The 21,695-nt window shown below is 38.4% G+C and overlaps 2 protein-coding genes across 3 annotated transcripts in view; one reads left to right on the top strand and one right to left on the bottom strand.

Moving 5' to 3' along the window:
* LOC124293312 overlaps positions 1-21,695 on the bottom strand; it is a 53,384-nt gene that overhangs the window by 22,863 nt on the left and 8,826 nt on the right. The window lies entirely within an intron of this gene.
* On the top strand, positions 193-21,654 carry LOC107224668 (tyrosine kinase receptor Cad96Ca). 2 transcript variants are annotated; one of them, XM_015664828.2, is made up of 8 exons: positions 193-1,841; positions 14,381-14,631; positions 15,932-16,047; positions 16,419-16,812; positions 16,918-17,097; positions 18,542-18,892; positions 19,025-19,330; positions 20,360-21,654. In XM_015664828.2, the coding sequence occupies exons 1-8, from the start codon at positions 1,790-1,792 to the stop codon at positions 20,594-20,596; spliced, it is 1,887 nt and encodes a 628-aa protein (XP_015520314.2). In that variant the 5' UTR covers positions 193-1,789; the 3' UTR covers positions 20,597-21,654. The 2 variants fall into 2 exon arrangements, with proteins under 2 accessions (XP_015520314.2, XP_015520313.2); XM_015664827.2 differs by having other exon boundaries at positions 194-1,841; positions 16,386-16,812.

Raw genomic sequence — 21,695 nt, 5'->3', positions numbered from 1 at the left:
GCGAAAAAAACGAAAACGGAAAAGCTCGCAATCTTGCGGCAGTCTGCCTTATCCACGCGACTTTCGTTGTGGTTTCATTGGTCGGCGAACGACGGGGGAACCTGCAAAGACATCGGAACACCGCCCGAGCGGAAAGTGAACGTCTACACCAGGCCCACCGGGCCGAGGAGCCCGGGTCCAACGGCAACGGCCGTCGACGGTTTAGTCGCTGTCAGACACCGGCCTCGTGCGCTGGTTGTGTCGACGCAGAGAATCGTTGGAAATAAGGAAAGGGGGGGAAAGAAGAAGAAAGAACAAAGCTGGGACCGACGGCGCGTCGGGTCGAGGAAAAGCTTGTCGAGATACATATTGAGAACCCGCGGGACGCCATCGGGCCCTCGATCCATCGGCGTAGCGCGATAAACGCGGAGACATCGACGCCCGCAAAGGCCCCAAAGTGCCTCGCCAATGCTCGCGCAAGAGTTCGGGGACCACGCCGAATGGCCTTGCAGCGTATCAAAGTTCGAGAGAATAAACACCGTGGAGTTGTTGTGCAAAGTGTGAAGTAAAGAAGGAATAAAAGGGATTAATTCAATTTTACGCGTTCCATCCGATCTTCCACGTGAGTTTCTACAAGCTCACTTGCACCGCAAAATTTTTGTACCTTGTACGCGCTTTCACACCAGTTTCTATTATAGGACATTATCGCTTTACTTTGACGTCCACCAACCAGAACTACCAATTACTCCAAAGTTCTTGGGTAAACACAGCGCGAGTGTGCGTCGTACGCGGTGTATACGAAATATTTTGGAGAAACGGATGAAACTATAATTGTACGTGTGTGCGTGATTCGCAGTTTGCGCAGAGCTAATGTGTATGTAGAATTATAGCTGCGCGTGTTCGGTGTTGGTTTAGAAAGTATACCTTCGACTGCTGCATACACAGTGAATCTCAACGTCGCGATATAAACTCGATCTAAAACGATTTACAACGTACCGCGGTGCGATCGCAGTCCCAAAATTCGTTTATCTTGTAAATCAAATTTTCTAAACTAAATAAATATACGGAAACCGGATTTTTTCGCTTTTTTCACTTGGTTTCGTTAACGTGCTTGCGGTAATCTTTAAATGCGAGAAATCGGCACGATCTTTAAAGACGAGACACCAAACAGTGAAGTGAATATCATATCGGGATACACGGTTCTGGGATATATGGTTACTCCAAACCGAGGAGTAGATTTTGAATTCAATTTTAATTACATACGAACCGTGAATCGAGATGTGACGAAAGAGCTGTAACACATTCCACTGCGACATCAAATTAGATGTAATCCATTTGATGAACTAGTCAAAACGTAGAAATTTTTCACGCGTACGATGTAGAAAATATTTTACAAGTCTTCGGAAAAACCGTCGAACTGCAGAATTAAATCATAGATGACATAAAACAGTGTTTTAAGATCTGACACAAAAACGTGAATCGAATGGTCGATAAGAACGAAAATCAAAATATATCAAAATCAAATCGTTCAGTGTGTGTTGTTTAAATTGTTGTTTAAAATGCTATTTGCGAATCTAATAAATATCCGATATAACTCAGGCAGTGTTGGGTGATACTGACGATTGGTTAATGAAGCGATACAGGCGTTAATCGCGTGTGAATACATCGGAGTGCGAGGGGAAAAAATTGTGCGCCCAGGAATATAGGTCGAAAGGAAAATTATACCCTGAAAAAACACGCACACCCAGCATTAATTGCATTGGTTACGCGCTGCAGGATTTATCAGCGAATTATCAGCCCATGCAGCGAAATGTTCGTTATATGCGCGATCATCGCTGCAGCGGCCTTCTTCACAGAAGCCGGTAAGTTGCTACACATATATATGATAATGAAAAAACGTCCCAGCATACGGACTTGTCGAGAATAACGATTGATCGCTATTTGCGCGATACACAAATACCATGCGTCGGTTGAAAAACAGACTGTAAATTTCATTACTCATACCCTCATACTGCGACACAAGTATGTCACGGTTTTCAGTATAGCAAGTCATTTTCAAGTACAGGTACTTGACAAACTTGACTTGAACTTGTGAGAAGCGATACTCGCAAAAATTCAGCACCAAGTTCCATTCTTTTCTATTTATTATTATGTATCTTTAAGGTCCTGTAATTAATGGTCAACATTTTACAAATATTAGGCGTATACACAGTAATATGCGAACCACATTAGAGTCCAAAGAAAATCTCTCTCTCACACAACATTGCGCTTATATTCGTTATAAACGTAGTCGGGCATCGAAACGATCGTAATTGAATACCAAACTTGCGCGATAACGGAAAAATGTCATGAAAAAAACAGCAGCGAATTTGACTCGACGACGAATTGACTTGATACCAGTAAACGAGCAACGTATAATCAGGTCACCAGACACCGCGTGCAGTCTGCAAGATGATGCAGTAGGTACTCAACGTGCACCTTAAGCTGCCTTTCACGTCGCATGATGCGCATCGCATTTCTGCGGCCAGAGTCCCAATTCGGGTAGCTAAATGATGCGAATTACTCTTTTCACGAAAGTTTTGCCTCGTTTGAATATACGTAGCTTGTTATACATGCTTTAACGATTTTATAACCACTTTAAGCGTGGAGAGAAATTGGTTCGCCGCGTGTTTTTCAAGACTGACCGAAAGATTTTTACACGAGACTTCGATCTGATTGCTGCGGGCTATTGCTTCGATGCAATAATTTCAGAGAAAGGTGTTAACACTGATCCTTTTAGCGCAATTTCGCAAGACATCTTTAAGGCTGCTAATATTATGGAATATGTGAATTTTTTGCAAATGTGCAGGGAAAATATAAGGATTCAGCCACGCGTGGTGTGATAATTATTTTATGGAGTATCAAATTTCTCAGAGTAACGTAAAAAAGTTTTTAATGAATCGAGATTTATGAGACATACCGAAACTCGCCCGAGTTTATCGAATTAATGAGTATTGAAATGATCGTGACGATATTATATCAGCTTTCAGTGAAACAACTTTGTTGCCGTCAAGTTCCAGATTCGTCGTTCCATAATTTGTTTTCAATTTTCAGGGCCTCATGATGCTTCAGAAAAATCTCTTTATTTCAGTAAATGGCCAGAATACATCATTTCGATAAAAACTTTGCTGATGAGAGAATTCGATTTAGAAATTTGCCTAGAAATTCAAGTATGTTGAAATAAATTGCGATTAATTTGTAAAACGGTGTTTTTCGGAAATCTCTCTTTGCCCCGTACATGCGATGAGTAGATACTTGTTTCCGAAGAGCCGGAGTCTCCAACAATTGGAACCGCATCATTGGTGATGAACTAGGACTCGTCTTTATACAACAGCGAAGTGATTTTGGTGAAAGTAGGTAATTCAGCTAATATGTATTCAGCTGTCATCGACTGATAACCGATAAACTAAAATGACATTCAGTTAGCCTGAAACTTATTTCTATATGTCGCTAAATTCTATGTTTGACTTAAAAAATTATCATCATGATCAAAATCTGTGGGCTTTTTCATTTTTCAACTATGGTTCTTTGGTGGTTTAATATTCGTATGACGATAAATTTCGGGAAAACTATGAAGTTCCAGTGTCGGCTTTATACTACCGCAGCTTGTTCAGTGCTGAGTCACGTATGGACTTGTGAAATGTTTGACCGCTAGAGTCAATATGGCGTTCATACGCGACCCAAAAATTGCCCAACTTCAAATGACACGATCGGTGGCTTAAACTCAAAATACGTCAGTCATAAAGCGTTACTTAAATATGAGGCTCTACCAAGTCATTGTACGCATTCCAAGAACCAGAACTACGTTATACGAAATATGATAACTGAAAAATCAATGAAAAAAATTTTCTCAAATACTTGCTCGAACGTATTAAATGAGAAAAATTACTCCAGGGATTATTATTCCAAACTCTAAAAGCGTGCTAGAACAATAGTTGCGATGAGAAGGCGATGGCTGACAGAAGTGTTCATTAGAAATCGAAGCTATTTTTGGTGTGGAGGATTATTATAGAAAAACAAAACGTGCATCATGTTGGCTGTGAAAAACACATTAATTGTCCTTAATAACTGAACCGTAATCTCGAAATCTGTTATTAGACTCTACACTGCAATTCAACAGTCCTATAGCTATTCAGTAAAGTTACGTTGAGGGTACAATAAACGTCACTCAGAAAATTATTTAGACTTTTGACAGCCAAAATTGTGTCACCATAAGTGAACATTTTTAGAATAACATAAAATTCATCAAACGTTGTGGCGACGCAACCAAAAAAATGAGTGGAATTAATTTCTACGCGAAATAAATATATTCTAGTCTCGTCTGCGAAAAACTTTACTATCAAAATACGAATGATTCGGTTGTGATATGTATATATATATATATATATTTGCCATGGTCAAGTTCTTCAGGGGAATACACACACACATATATATATATGTATATATTAGTATATATATAAAGTGTATATATAAATAGTATATATATAAATATGCTTTTCCAATTCTTGAGCTTAGCAAAACATCATTTCAAAATAATGTATACTACATAAATTCAATCATTGACATAAGTGAGCATGCAATTGTTAATATTTATAGGCTCATTTAAAATAATCATAAATTACTGTAATAATAGATAAAAAGATTTAACCGAAGACCAAAATATCTAGTATTTTTTCAGCGGTTTATCCTACAATTTTATTGTTCAATTCTTTTAGTTCTACGTTATCAATTGGTTAAAAAAAATTAGTGTAAATCAGCTCTGGGATAAAAGATTCTAGGGTCTCAAAAGTCACAGAAAAAAACTCGGGCCGAGCCCTTTTGAATTTTGACAAACTTTTGACTGACTTTTCTAAACCTCTAGAATTACATTTTGACCACCGATGATTAAGTCAGATTTAACCACGTTTCATTCACCGAATATGTGGAAAAACTACACAATTATTTCCATAATAAGACGAATTAAGTATTATTTCATAAAATATACGAAATCGGAATCACAATTTCGTATGCATGAGTATTTTTTATCCAGTAAACTCTTTTCACTATCTCAGAGCGACTATTTGATTGATTTTAACATAATGGCTGAACGATTATTCTACATGAAATCTTCAACTTTATATTGTTTGAATATACAAAAACAATAAAATAAATACACACGTACACCATAAGTTCTGCGTAACTAATTTATACTCGCATGCTAATCGACCTGGAATTATATATATTCATTTCGAGACCTAGAAATTTACGGTCAAAGTGAAAATATAATCACGGGGAAAGAAGACAGGGAAAAACACGGCGTATATCGAAGAGAGCAAGTGCAACTGCTTAACGGTAGCTGCGCCATGCCGAAGAGATACAGAGATACGCGTGGAAGACACATCGGAAGATCGAAAGCAGAAAGTATTTAGAAAATTCATAAAATATTTAGACGAGTAGAAAAGAGGGCAGACGGAAAACTCTACACGCAAACGCTGCTGCGCGTACATCTTCAAACGGTCTTTATAACGCGCAGGTTTCCAGAGCAATTGAACGATTAAAATACTCGTTGGATACGATAATAAAACAGCGTATTCGTGCGTTAATCGACGTGCATCGTAGCAATGAAAATAATATGACTAATAGTAAACTAAAACGGTTTTGCATCGTACGGTTGAGCATCGACGTATGGTTGATAAGCACCGTAAGAATTCTCACTTTCATGGGGATGCCGAATTTGTAATTTGAGTAAAATTATCAAGTTCTTTGAAAATGCCCATTAGTGAAATTCAAGCTCGACGTAAAATTTCTGCCAAATAAGACTGATTCTTGCGACTGAAATATCGCGAGCAATAAGCAAGTATTCAAGTATTCATAAAATACAAGAACCAAATATTGCCTTGACTTGAAGCGGACAAAATTTGCCACGGTCAAGTTCTTCAGAGGAATAAATTCACCAAAGCAATTTCCTATTTCTTGTTTAAGTCATACGGTCGGTTTTAAAAACGGATGTTTCAGAGTATACGAGTAACTTTAGACCTATCTAAAACGGCCGCGTGTTTTTGTTTCGTGGTTTTTTTCTTTTTCTGGGAGGTTACAAACTCAGTCATCTCGACGTGTCTGTGGACCGAGTCTGAGCTCAGAACTTTCACTTAGAAAAGGCCAGCCACGCTTCTCAAATATTCAGAACCTAAGGCGACTTCACTTTCATGCTCGCTGCATGATTCTCGATTTAAGGATGTGGTTACATCTCTTTTATCCGCATCCGATCGTCAAACTTCGATTTTCGTTTGCCAACACTATAATTAATCGGTTGACCCGTAATCATGAAAAACAATTTGTCGACTTGATCGGTAAAACTAGTCAAATATGTCGATGGAAATTTTTCGAATCCAACAGATCCTCTTTTGTTCGTATACCTAATGAAATTCAAATATCGATACTGAAACTAAGCTGAAAACTCAACGGCTTCTAAATATTGGTTGTGAATTCATACGAATCACTGGAATGGCAAATTTATCGGTAAAAGGAATGCAGCATTCTGGAGCCCGATTAACAGTATAAAATGAGCCAACGGAGGCGGCTGATTGAGTCACGATGGGAATGAGCCAAGCTGTATTCGGAATTCGTATACAGCAAGTCGTACGATATGAGTGGGAAACAAAATTGGCGAGTGCAGCTTTTCGATCGATGAGCACAGGTCGACTTTTTTTTTGCTGTAAATTCACCCCACAAAGTAGAATGGACCACTATAAGACGTTGTTATAGGTACTCGAAATCCCAAAAAATCTGAAACAATGATTCAGATGCAATTAGTCATAGATGCTCCGTTTTTTCATTGTCCAGAAGTTATGCTTGAAGTCAATGGATCTGCGATTGATATATAGCGTGAGAATATACAAGTAAATTGCCTGTAGTTTGCCGAACTTAGTTGCGAATGACTTGATTAATTCGGATATTTTACACCTAGTGTAAAGAAAAATAAAACAACACGTTATACGTGACGTCACGATTAAGTAATGACGCGTGATCGCCCACCTGCAAAGCGGGCCTGAGAAATTTCTCAACAGGTTGGATATTTTCAAGCTTACATATTTTCGTTGTAGATCCTGTTTCCCCCTTGGCTGGGCGTTTTTTCACATCGTGTTACGACTTATTACGCAATCCCCGGATGCGATAGCTTTACCACGGAAATCCATGCCTGTAATACATATCTATAACGTATAATGCGTGCGTTTGCAGGCGGATGTTTGGTTTAAGATCGGCCTGCGGCGTTTCAGAACTGATGGATATTATAAAACAGCACCGATGTTTTTCGACAACGTTATAGAATGAAAACTAAACGATCATTATGAGAAACGGTCGTGATAGTAAATTGTATAAATATGCTGTCCAAAGCTCCGATCTGCGTTGCACGAGGTCCAACGCTGTGGAATAAATGTGACGCGTCGATTCTCAAACTAACTTGATGGAGTGCGAATTAACAACGAAATCTCACAAATCAGCCAACAGAGAGCCTTTTCGTTAGCTTTCTAGTCTGGTAGAGATTTTATAGGTATACGTTCCTGTTCCTTTCGCCATACCCGCGTTAACGTTGTATAAACATAACCGCTATTTATAGAGTGATCTTCGAATTGTTTATGTAGTCCAAACGATCGGTCAAACTATTTTACCATTGTATTCTGAACAATGAATAACGTACTGTTATAAAATTTATACTGTAAAACTCATTGCAGCGTCGGGTATCCGTTTTAATCTTTCAGAGGCAAAGACCGCGTCTGAAGGTGTAGACAAAAAAAAAAAAAAAACCCGGAGCGGAAAAAAGGGGTGAATGAAAAATACAAAATGGTGAATAATGGAACGAGTTTTAATTTGTTAGCCAACGACGGAGGCAGATGGAAAGAGAAAGAGAGAGAGAGAGAGAGAAAGAGAGAGTGAGAACTGAATTAGGAAGAAACCCGACACAGTTATACTTTACCACGCACCATTTTACGTATATATGCGTCTTCTGGTATCCATGAATATCTACCAGGAAGAAACTTGAAGGCCGTTATAATTTAGTTGTTAGATACATTCTAAAAAGTGTATACCTTTAATAAGTTATATTGTACTGTATCAAAGTGAGTATAGGCATGGATTGGTTGATATTTATATTCGACACCTTTCACTGACAAGCATAGGTATGTATCACTTATAGTTCATACGAACTGTCGACAAAGAAACGTGACAAAAGAACCGTTAACCAAAAACTGAGTAGCCCGCAGTGCCATGCAAATGACATAAGGCTGCTACCGTAAGCGTTCGGGATACAAAAAAAAATAGAAAAAGAAAAGAAACGTTTTCATACAAAAGCGGATACGTTTTGTGAAACGATGTATGAATCCGGAACGATATGTATCGATGAGGAAAGATTTTTCATTCACCTTCATTGTAAGCGTCGAATTTTTAGACTGCAGTTTGCAGCGTTCAACGAACTGATGTTCAACTTTCTTAATTGTGCAACAATATATAAGGATTTGAAAGCGGTTCTAAATTTTTCATGATACCGTTGCAAATGCAATTCTACTTGTACATAATGCCTATTTACGCAAAAGTTACAAAATTTAATCAATTATGTTTTCAGATTTATTACGGAAAATTCAAACTCATTGAACTTATTTTCGGTGTGCATTCGTCAATGTACGTGCACACCACACATGTTCAAAATACAAGTCCAGGATATGATGCAAAAAATGAAAAAATGTAGCATCGTGATACAGCTTTTAAAATTTATCACTTACAGGTGTGCTTCTGACGTACATACAACACATACAAGCGCATCCTAGGGTATAGGTATACATATATTTTTATCGGATAAAACTTTCACTGCAGGAGCGAAACGCATTATACTTCATTATTATATACATCCGTAATGCATAAGGAAAAAAATTATATTTACATTAATTCTGTGAATTTGTAATTTAAAGCAACGCTGTTAAGATATTTGAGGTCATTGAGGATGTGTATGCAAACGTGGAATTACTCTTCGAATAAATTCTCTTATAAATATTATAAAATCAAATTAACCGTATTTCGTTTCAGGTAATCATTCTTTCACTCAGGTCCGTGAAAATTTGTTTGAAAAATTAAGGCTTCCGCTAATTTCATGTGCTGTGAAATAAATCAACGTAATATTTGAAGTTGTAACGGGTGGTAAGTCTACAAAACATGCGAACTATGAATACGAAGTCAGGGTTTCAAAAGTGAAACCGAAGTTGCCTGAGTGAAATTTTCTTGAAAAAATCGACCCTGGAAGTGGAAACATTTAAAAAACTGAAAATTTAAATGATCATAAAAACTTGAGAGATTACATATTATTTTGAGTCTCATTTACTTTTTTTCTTTTACATGGATTCTCTTTGAATCACCTGAAACCAATTCTTTTATCATGCCAATATTTTTTTCAATAAACTGCAAACTTGGTAGCAATGACCTATGATGATGCGATACGAAACGTTTTTGTTCTTAAGAATCATAAGACAAGAGAAAAAATATTCATCCCTGGCACTTTGGAAAGAATGCATTTGTGAAAAAATATACACGATTGTAACACATTAAACCTGTGAAAATGATGTTATTTTTAATATTTGTTCTGATTAAATTTTTTTGTTGAAATTGAAAGTTGAAATTTTTCCACTTGAAAATTTGTTTGATGTTGCGGAATCAGCTTTAATTATTATACTTAGCTCGATTGACTCGAGTTAGAGATTTGGATCTACGATTATTTCATACATAATAGATTAGAATTAATCGGTCTTAACCCAGCCGTTAACGTACGTGGAGAATAAAAGAGTGAGGTATATTTTCATCGCAACAGGGCGTGAAATCGTTCGTTGTCTGTCGATTGAATTTGATGTTCAAACATATTCCCCGTCCACAAGTGAAATACAATAATTTTCTATACTTTCAAGTATGAAAAATCGAAGTTAATAACGACGGGAAATCACAAATGGCATGAGAAATTCACGTTTCCATACAAATTTTCCGCGGTATTCCAGATTTTCCCAACAGCCATCCACCGTGTAATCCCACACCGGCAAACACGCGAAGTCATCGGCATCCGTACAACCGCTGTATCAACGTACAGTATATAATCGTTGAAAAGATCCGGTATCCCAGGGAAATCGTCGGCTGTAATATCGGGTGGTCGTTCGCATAGCGCAAGGTTCAATTATCAGCACCGCCGAAAAGAGAAAGTCTCAAAGAGATTTCTCGGAATCGCGTAAGGCTCGGCCTCGGAGGAATCGGTCGACTCTAAGGTGCAGCGGAAGACCGATCCTCGTGTAGATATACCAAGACTTGCCGGTTCCATCCGATACACCGTGACATATGTGTATAATGCGTTCCCAGGTACGAACGCAGCTGCGATCCGGAATGCAGTGACATTGTGTAACCAAAGAACTCTGCCGTCACACATCCTGCATGTCGGACTGCACGGAGGCGAAAAAAATTGCGTCGAAACGATACATGGTCATTCGTGTTGGTCGCCTTGCAGCTAACAGTGCAGCCAACGTAATTTTTCATAATTCTTACGTCAGCACAGCGGTATTGTTCTAGCTCCGCTTAGAGTAAATTTAACCGATCGACGATCTTGTTGAATCGGGACGTTGATGGTGCAGCATTTTTCTAAAAATTGCTATTCAGTGTACGATGTGAAATAAGTCAGTGAATTGTACTGTTCGAATAAGCCCGTCTAACCCAAATATAATTTGACCAATTTAGTAAAAATAGGTAAACGCTTGACCTTAGATGCATCGTTCACGAGTTTCACCTTCGCTAGATCTCGTTCTTCCTTCTTCGACGACGGCGAAAAGAATGACACGTGTCTAATTTGAGCAAATATGGAGTGAGCTTTTCGAAAAACCAAAAGTTTATGAAATATACGCTTCATAATCAAATCCTAACATTCGTCGTTATTGCTAAAAAAGAAAAGTATCGTACGAACAAACAAGGTCGAACCTATGAAAACGTATAAATTAATAGGAAACTGACTGTAAATGACTGCAAGATCCAATCTATATGTATTTTGATGCGTTGAATTTAAATGTTCATTGACATCGAAGTCATATAGATCTAGTCTTTGGTACAGACCGCTTTTTTGTGTGCCTGTATAATTAGTTGACGTCTGTGATGATGAATTTGCATCGTTCAGTTTACTCGCAAAAGTACAAAACTATTGCAATGCGTGAGGAACACGAACGGTGGACCAATTGGACGGAAAAAATCGACACATGATAACAAGGAGCAGATATATACTCCGTGGAGTTAAAAACCGGCAGAAGTTTCCTAGTGCTAAATGGCATCACTTAGCTCCACGGTTGTTTGGTCGCACTTTCATCGTCCCACTTTCTCTGTAAGATGCCCGGTAAAGTTGGCGCACGACGAGAACGACAGTCGTATTCATGTCAATGAAAATTTTCTTTACGAGCAAGCGTATAGGTAACGCGACGCATCACTCTGCAACGATACGGAAGCGCATTTTTTATGCGTTTCTTAATTTCTTTCTTTCTCCACCAAATCAAGTCGGTATTGTGATGCTCGCGTTTTAAATAACGCTCAGTCTTTAATTCTTGGCGAGCGTAATCGAACATAAATTTGTAGCATAGATCGTGGTGTAAAAACTGAACCGAAATTGAGTATGGGATTGAGGCTTGTTCCTCTAGAAGTGCATGAATTTTATTCAAAAAATCATCAGGCGACGACTACGAATGCCCGCTCAATCAATCTTATCGAAACAGTCTGTGGATACTTTTGTACAGTTGCATCACTCGCTCAGCAAAAATGGCTTATCTTTAAGACCAAAGACAATTTTACAGATTTTTATAACCGCATAAGTCAATTTGGATATGAACCGTTCGGCAAGAACTTTTGCTTTCCACTTTCTAGCACTAACACAGATTCAAATTATTGTTCAAAGGATACGAGCAGAGTCTTAAACTAGCAAAGGCGAGGATTCCGGTTCAGTTGCATTGTTACAATGCGACAAGCAACAGGTATCTTTTAGTTTGCATCCCAACCACCCACATTTGTGTAACAGATGCTCGAAACGAAAACAGTCGCACACGTTACGATGTTACTATATTGATTATAGCGCAATTTTTCTTACATTTCACTCGATTTTATAACAAAAACGTAGATTAATGTTATGTAGATACTAAATTACTGAACCGTTGTATGGACTTGTGAATCTATAAACTGAGAGAGATATTGTTTATAACTCTATACGATACCCAAAAGTCGATGCTCTCTGAAACGTCTTCTGCAGTGTCATTTCGCAAGAAGTTTTGCATTTCTATAGGCGGGTTCATCGATTCCTGGATGATTTAGTGATAACGTACAAGTGAAAAGTGTATTTGAACCCGGGCGGTGAAATATCAGTACCGAGAATTCACTGAAAAATGTATGCACACACAATTCCATTTGTGATCAGTTTAAATGGATGTACAAAAAGTACGTGGCAAGTAAAAAGGTGCGCGGTAGTAGGATGCACGTTTTGAACTTAAAAGAGTCTTAAAATTCACAATACGACGAATTTTTTTCATTATTATCATTTTTTTCTCTCTCTTTGCCAATGGTCTGAATCACGTATAACAATGTCAGGTAACAGGCAGCCGTACAGGCATGTTCAACTCCGTTGTATCATATATTACGAGCACATTTATCATGTGGCAAGTATATAATAACAGTGATCTAGCCGTTCGATACTTACATAGTAGAACACGTGAGTCTAGGACGGTTTTCATGTCCTAGATACTAGAATTCATTACCATATTATGGGTTGCGGTCCGACTATATGCTTACCGCTGATGTGCATCGAGACTACAGCGAGCATCGCGTAAGAAAACACACTCAACGTATTTACGTAGATTTAGATTGAGGCGAAGTTCAATGGCTTTGGTAAAAGGTAGCCTAGTTTTTTCGTTGGTGTGACAGAAAAATTGCGTCCGCGGTAATTGTAAGTCTAAATTACAGCATTCTATCGCATGAGGCCCAATTAGCATCGTCGGACGAAAACCGTTCAGTTTTAATCATACGGGTGTGAATTCCGACCGTAGAAGACATCGCCTAGATTTCGCGTTCGATCATTACCTCACGCTGCAAAAGACTTCTACGAAATAATTTTTGGTGTCAATCTGACATTATCCGACGTTTCTAAATTCTGAATTGACCAGATCAAAAATTGTCCACACCAGCCGACTTTGGGCAGTTGTAACACCGCCAATTTTATACAGTGCATGGATGAACATTGGCAATAACAGCAGGTTACACCAACATGTAACCATGCGATCGGTAAACCATTATTATGAAACCGTGCAACGGGTACGTCAGTAAAAACTATAACAATAGTCGAAGGAGGAAGCGACAAGACTAAGGTCACACTCTACTTGACGAACTGGACTAAAAATCTTACGACATGCATATCAAGGTCATTCTCCTATACAGTGTACGTCTACCTTCATCTTCGTAAACAGCTCTCTCTTAAATTATCACTGATGGTAATAACATTCGGCAAGAGCTGTTAAACGTTAAACGTACCGTGGCCTCATCGCGTGAAATAGAAGTTGCTTTCCGGGAACGTTTTTTTAACCGACGCAGCACTGAAGGGTAGCAATGAAAATTTGCTCAGAATCAGAGGATGTGATGGCTTTTAGTATACATATAATCGGGCATTGGATTCAGGGCAAGGTGATGAACAATTGAAAACCCCGATGTAATCCACTATTTCTGGATTACTGTATTTATAAGAAAACTGTTTCATAGACAGGAAAATCGTTGGCATTGACACATTTTTACTACGCTTTTGCGCGAGAAGTAAGCACCTAACATGCTGTTTAAAGGTTTCACTGACTATCATCGTGGTCGTGATCAAATTTTGCTAGTCAATTTTACCATTGAAATTTTCAAGAGTGTACGATAGCAGAGCCGTTGCCAACTTAAAAAAAAAAAAAACGGATTTTGAGAACGCTATCCTTGACTCCCAAAATGTGATATAGATGTATTAAGATTCTCGATAGACGCAGCCAATGTTGATTAGCAATAAATTGAAAATTACGAAACTACACAAATCGTGTTGCCCCCTGTTTATACCCTGTGGCTAGGTGAGGACCGTGATGAGTTACAAATCGAAATAGACGCTTTGATTTGACTGATCTAATTGAAGACTCCATACAGTACCTAATAATTCTTTATAGCCAGTTCAATACAACGGTTTATGAACTCCTTGTAAGGTACATACGGTATATTATAGTGAAATTGTGTATAGTATCAGTCATTTTTCACATCGCAGCTGCTTCATTATCTTTGCGTAACAAATTTATTAACTACTTTTTTTCAAATTGATTTACAGGCTGCCAGTACAGTGACAACACTCCTCCAGTGACGAACGTCTACCGGGATTGGGTTGTCGCCGACAACGCAACCATTGGAACTGTCGTGACGGTCGTTAGGGCTGAAGACAATGAACAAACAAAGTTGACTTACGGATTGGAACCAGTGGGACACACCTTGAATTGGGAAAACGCTCCGCAACGGCCCTTGCCTTTTTACATCGACAACAGCACTGGGACCGTCTTCACCAACGAGTCCCTCCTAGGCAGAGTGAGTTTCGATTATTGAAGGCATATTTTTGAATCGGTAGCTCGAAGGAAACACCCGAAGACAAGTTTCGATTTACTTATTGACTGATTATCAACTAAATCTTCAAAGGTCAAGTAAACAGAAAATTGCCAAGTCTGGAACCGGCCGATAATATTGTAAATATATTTGAACTAATTGAGGAAAACCGTGAACCTTTGTCTAACGATAATATACGCCATATATGTATGATAATAACTATTCAAAGAACGGTTATAATATGTTGACTGGTGTGTAGATTAATTTCCACTCTACGCGCAGATGCATATAAATTTATTTAGGCATTTGATCGTTCCATACTCCTGACCAAACGAGTTTTAGCTCTGTTAATACAAAACAGTCATTGAAATACAATCATCAACGTGTAATTTGCGCGAAGGTGGAAGAAATGTGTAAGCATTTTGATAGACCGGTATATGTGCGACAGATTTAAACTACTCGAAGTTACGCGTGCACCACAAATTGTCCCTGTTCATTACGAAGTTCAAACTGTGTATTTAACTGAGTTTAAATTTGAAATTTGATAAATTATTCACACCGGGGCACGAGCACCCTATTCGTCCCTGGCTAGTTGCTAAGTCCGGCTGCTAGCTTCAGATTCAACCCGTTCTAAGCTATTATTTATTGGAAATGTATTTTCTAATGGGACTCAGTACCTCGAAGCTATAGTGATTAAGTTTCAGTGTCCCGGCCACCAGACGGTATACGAGTCTGTTCACTGTAAAACCAGATTCTCTTATACCTCGCAAGCACGCGTGTGTATAAAGACTGATGTACGAGACTGAAGAGTATCTCGATGTTTTTACCTGACCAATTGAACCCGAGCAGGCCAAGTGGCACATAGAAAACCAATACTATGAGTATTACATCCTTAGACAGGATTCAATATTCAACAATCGTAGACACCATTGCATCCCTATCGCACTCGGCAATAAACAAAATTATTTTTAAAAAAAGACAGGCATGCGACTTGACAGACCGCCAACATTGTCGTACTATATTATACGGAAAACGTTTACTCCGGTCTCGATCCATTCAAGTATGTAGTCGAACATCACTAGTTGACAATTTCATGTAGGTAGAACGCATCTTGAATATGGAATAATACTTTTTATCACATAGTTTAAGATTGCAGTCCGACGTTGTTGTACCAACCGCCGTGACCGTGGTTCGCTTCCCAGAATCTAACGCATCTCTTGCTTGATTAAGCTTCGTCGATTACTATAGCGTTAAACGTTTTACGTTTTTTGTTTCTTATTTCCAGGGAGGTGAGAGCCTGTCTCTGTACGTGACTGTCTCGGATGGTAAGCTCGAAGTAAAGACTGAAGTCTACGCACGCATCCTGAACTCTTCGGCACGGAATGGAGGCCACTCCAGCAGGTGAATAAAGCATCCAATTTTAAAATGTAGTATAAATTGCGCTCATTCGCATTATCATCATCAGTATGCGTACATGTAGAGGTTATTTCGGTTCGTATTGATACGTCATGCCGAACGATGTTTGTTATCGGATTAGAGTCAGGCGGAGATTCCGTTCCTAATGGGATCGGGATTTCCCCGGCAGAAAAACAGAAACGAAACGTTTCGACCTCGAGGAATACCAAATAAAATGCACAACTGGTAGCTCTTTTCGTCTAATACGTCTGTGAACTCTTTTCCGCGATTTCGTCATCCGATTCACGAATTGCTAATTCATCTACAATCGTTTTCGGTGACAGTCGATCCCCTTATCCTCAACCTTCTGGAGATAGATTCAGACCACCATTTGGTTTTGTGCCGTACCATGGATCCCCGCAACCGCCGGATATATTTGCAATGACGAACAGGCCCCCGCCTCCCCTGCCACCACCCGCGACATCTCCGCGAACAACGATACTACATCCGCAGCCATCTAGGACAAAAAAACCTGAGGTTTTAGCGTCGTCCACGAGCCCGCCAACTAGCAAGTCGGTGGCATCAAATGAAATTCTTGGAACCGCGTTATCGAATAATAACGTGAACACCAGCGAACAAAACGGGCCCCAAGATCTCGCCATGACGATCGTCCCTGTGGCTGCTGTGTGCGCACTTGTTCTTGGACTGGGAATGGGCGCTTGGTCACTTAGGCACAAATTTTGCAGTAGCAAGAAATCGAAAGAGGAAATGGTGAGTCGGTTTTCGATGAGTGAAACTCCAACTCTTGAAATTATACTAGAAAATGGGATATTTCTCAATGTTTCTCTCTGACCTTGTCTTTTCGATGGTTTTCAGAAGGAGTCAGCTTCCGCTACGGTATCGAATCTATCCGACAATCCATCCCTTGTCTTCAGCGGTTGGGGTCGTCCAAAAGCACGCAGCAACACGTACGAAGGTCCGGACAAAGAGAACCCCTCGGGAGTACAGAGTAAAGTTGCCCCGGATGATTGGGAGTTTCCTAGACATCGGCTCAAGGTGCGTAAAACAGCCTTCTGGACTCGTTATTGGGTCAGGTGAAGAACACTTGGATCAAACGTTAGACCCAACTCGATGATTGGACCACGCTCGTTTAAATTATGCATCCGGAGTTCCAACCGTTTCCCATTGCTTGAACGGAAGTCGAATGGTTTAGAACACACGAGTCTATTTTTTATGATCATTTATCGAACATAGGACACTGTTTTCCCATGTACTCATAAAGCAGAAATATTATATTAGTCGCAACTTTGGAGTCAACTCTTCTTCAAGTAAATCTCGTCGAACAGACACATCGTAAGGTGTTAATTATCGTTGGTGCAAAACATTATATATAATATTGGTCACGACGCAAGATGGGATTTTTATTGGAATTTAACAACATAATTGCTTTTTGGTTATATCATTGAAATTCCTCAAATTGACTTCACAGTTTCTTCAAGTATAACGTCAATCGGTAGGCTTAAAAAAATATTCCGTAACACTTTTTAAGTATGAGGAAATTTAAAGAAAACGAAATATTATTTTGGGCTGTGATTTATACAACACTAATGTTATACCCAGGTCTGAATGTGACTGATAATGCTGATATCGAAATTAGTAAATTTCCGAAATTTAACATGAACGACTAAAGCGCCGTTATTATACCATTGAAATCCAGAAAACGTTGCATCAAGCTTTAACAAATAATTTTAAGAACATCTTAGAAATGCCAAGAGCAGCAGGCTGCTCATCAAGTTAACTTTATGTGTTTCTAGCGACTAATTTCTTAGCCGATGGGTTTTTGTTTAAAAACAACAAAGTCAGCTTACTTCTGCTTATTATTCATTATCACGTCGGAAAAATAGCGAACGGTTTTAAAAACATTGAAAGGCTTGTTAATTATTTCGGATGGCACATCATTACAGACAATTGAACGGTAAAGTAAATTTCAAAAGCAATTGTAAGTGTAAATAGTGAATTCACAACTATCACTTACAATTAGTGGGAAGTGCCTTCGCGTTAGACATGACTGATCGCGGATAAGTATTTCAAATGATTCTTTAAAATAAGTTTAATAATCGGTAGCCATATAACCGTTGAAAACTTGGTACGTAGAAGTAGTACCTTGGCATTAGTAAATAACAGTTTATAAACAGCAGCACCGTAATTGAAAAAAATATTTGTCAAATTCTAATTTCCGTAACGGAGCTGCGCGGAATAAAATATATTTGCCAAGTTGCAACGATTTTCAAACCACGCCTGATCTCCGAGATACGTCTCGTTGCAGAGATTGATCGAATGCACTTTTTACAGAGTTTTAAATAATGATGACGTACCATGAAATTAAACCACATTACGATGACAAAACCTGATCTTATTAACAAAGGACCATTAAATGGTACACAAATACAACACAATATTCAAAATACGACTATATTATTCCAACTTTTTCGTTATACAGATATTCAACATTCTTGGCGAAGGCTGCTTTGGACAGGTTTGGAAATGTGAGGCCCAAGATATCGACGGCAAGCCGGGGCCCAGCATAGTTGCTGTTAAAACCTTGAAGGAAAATGCAACGGAGCGAGAGAGACTGGACCTTGCCCAAGAGCTCAAAGTTATGAAATCATTGGAGACACACCCGAACGTCGTGAGGCTGTTGGGATGCTGCACGGAACGCGAGCCAATGTTTGTTATCCTCGAGTACGTCAGCGGAGGGAAATTACAAAGCTTTTTGAGAGCCTCTAGAGAGGAGAGAAATCACGGAGGTCCCGGTCTAACTTCGCGGGATCTCACTGGATTCGTTTATCAGGTTAGTAAAGCTCGCGAAGGAAAACAGACGGGATCACTTCTTACGATAAGATGTTATCTTTGTGTTATCGAAGCAGCCAAATGGATGTTCATCCTCGGAGCTGTTAATCTTCAAAATTTCACTACGTTCCAGATTGCTCGAGGAATGGAGTACCTCGCAACGAGAGGAGTCATACACAGGGACCTGGCGGCTAGGAATATTTTGATAGACGAAAATAGGGCGTGCAAAGTCGCGGATTTCGGATTCGCCCGAGACGTGGCGGCGAATCAAATATACGAAAGGAAGTCGGAAGGTCGACTACCGATCAGATGGATGGCGCCCGAGAGCCTATACGATAATATATTTTCCGTCAAGTCCGATATATGGAGTTTTGGCGTTTTGATATGGGAGATTGTCACCCTAGGATCTACGCCATATCCCGGGCTGGCAGCTGCTGAGGTACGAAAATTAAACCAAGCAAATATAATCAATGACGAAATAGTAGCACATAATAATCAAGCGTTCAAGGTCTGTAGGCATCTAAAACGGTTGTAGGTACTAATTTTTGATTACGGTGTTTGAAAAAATATGACAAAGACATTCCGACGGCTTCGCCGATGTTCATGGTACGGTTCACATGCATGGATATTTCTTGCATCTTTACCAGGCGCAGTAACGGTTTCGTAACCCGTTAGGAATTAAAACACAACTTCATTGTGACAACAAACGTTATTATTGGTCATACATGCATGCATCTATAATGTATACTTGCGTAAATAAGGTAGTACAGACAATTCCAGAGAGTAATGACTGTGTATATGACATAGAAATTGATACGCAGCAACAATTTTATCGGAGTCGGAGTTTGTATGACGAACATTATGTAACATAGGTATAAGTTGTGATGCATGAGTTTTGGCACAATTTTTTTTAAATTAGAAAACGGTATAATGTATTGAATACATTTTCCTATTCACGTTTCACGAGTAATTATGAATTGCACAACTTCGGGTACAGAAATATTAATCAAAATCATCGTAGAGTTATTAATTTATTGCTATAAAATACCGATTTTTGTATGTGTTTCAAGTTTTTAGTGCGGCAAAAAAATTTTTAAAAAAGATCCGTTCAAAACATGAGAATAATCCAGAACTGCTTCAGGTATTTCAATAGAACGAGAAATGTTCCTACTGATGAGAAATAATTTACCTGTAGTAGTTTAAGAATATTTAAAAAAAAAAATATATGTACATATATTTCGAAACATTCGGTGTTATATGTGGGAAATAAAATTTTTTTCGTAAATCGTGGGATTGCTGGCAACGTCTCCGTTAGTTCAGATAAAAATCAGAAAAATTTTGATGCGGGTGTAATACTTCGGTGGGAAAGTAATTGACTTTGAGTTTAACGGAATATTGTCGTGCAATAAAATCAAGAAATTTTGAAAAGGTTGTCAATCATTAAACGAACTTTCAAATTGCCTTTCAGGTAATGAAGAGGATCAAGGAAGGATACAGACTGGATCGTCCTGAGCACTGCAAAAGAGAACTCTACAATATAATGTATTATTGCTGGGACAAGGACCCAGCCTGCAGACCTTCGTTCACCGAGCTAGTCAATCTTGCGGAAGGTCTACTGCTCGATGAAACCGATTATATCGAGCTCGATAGATTTCCCGACCACTCGTACTACAACGTCCTCAGTCTCAGTGGCGAAAAATTATAACAATAAATATAGCCGTCAACGATCATATTACAGGAGCTAGAACTGAGCCTGAGGAATGATATTTTTAAGACTGTCAGAATTCGAAGTATCACACGTTCGTTTCAGATTTCCGATCGACGCGCGGGTAAGTATCCGACAGTGCAGATGATCAACGATAAAATTTTTATTTCATTTGTCTAATCGAATAAACGATTGGAATAAGAGGATAGTAACGAAAGACTTGAAGTAATAGGACCGTCGGCAATAAAATATTTATGGAGACATTGAACGTTACATTATTATCATTATGTTTGTAATTTTATCGAAAATTTGCGTATTTTTTTTTCGTATACGATATGAGTTTATTTCTTAATTTATAAAAATTCACGTCGAATTTCTCGACAACCGTTGAATGTGAGGTTTAATTGATAATTAGAATTTTGTTGTAATTTAAATGAAGGTCTCCAAATTTTCAACTTGAACGTACCTCAAAATCAAATAAGTATACGTACTGTGACAAACTTTTTTTTCCACATTATATGCGGAAATGTATAACTAGCGTCAATGATAAGATATACTCTTGTAAATAATTTAAAAAATTAAAAACATAATCATAACTAAAAGAAAAGAAAAATCGCAATAGGTTTTTAATATCGTATTCAACAGATAATCATACTTCGGTTTGTACTTATGTCAAATTCAGAGCAAACCTTAATTAATATTCGGGGAAAAAATAACAGAAATATTTTAAAAAACAGAACGGCAAAAATGGAAAATAATCTGAAAGAAGAAAGAATGATTCGATCCACTGATGGAAAGGCAAATAAATAGTGGTTTGATATTACTATTTCATGAATATCAAGCCTCGTTTGATAGTAAAACATCTTTTAACACGAAAATTAAATAAGCTTCGTTCAATTTTCAACCACATTAAAGTACGCCAAATAAAAATTAATCTGTTCGAATGAAAAACCACAAAAAAAAGTCAGACCATTCTCTTCCAACGTGTAAATATGTACGTCAGTGTATAACAATAAGTTATTTCTAATGTAATGTAATGTATTATAATAATGGATAATAAATACCAATAAGTTTTTCATTATAATCGGATTTTGCAAAA

The sequence above is a fragment of the Neodiprion lecontei genome, chromosome 3 (genome assembly GCF_021901455.1).
Source record: "Neodiprion lecontei isolate iyNeoLeco1 chromosome 3, iyNeoLeco1.1, whole genome shotgun sequence".
Lineage (NCBI taxonomy): Eukaryota > Metazoa > Arthropoda > Insecta > Hymenoptera > Diprionidae > Neodiprion > Neodiprion lecontei.
The sequence above is the reverse complement of the archived record's forward strand: the minus strand, read 5'-3'. Positions and strand labels throughout refer to the sequence as shown.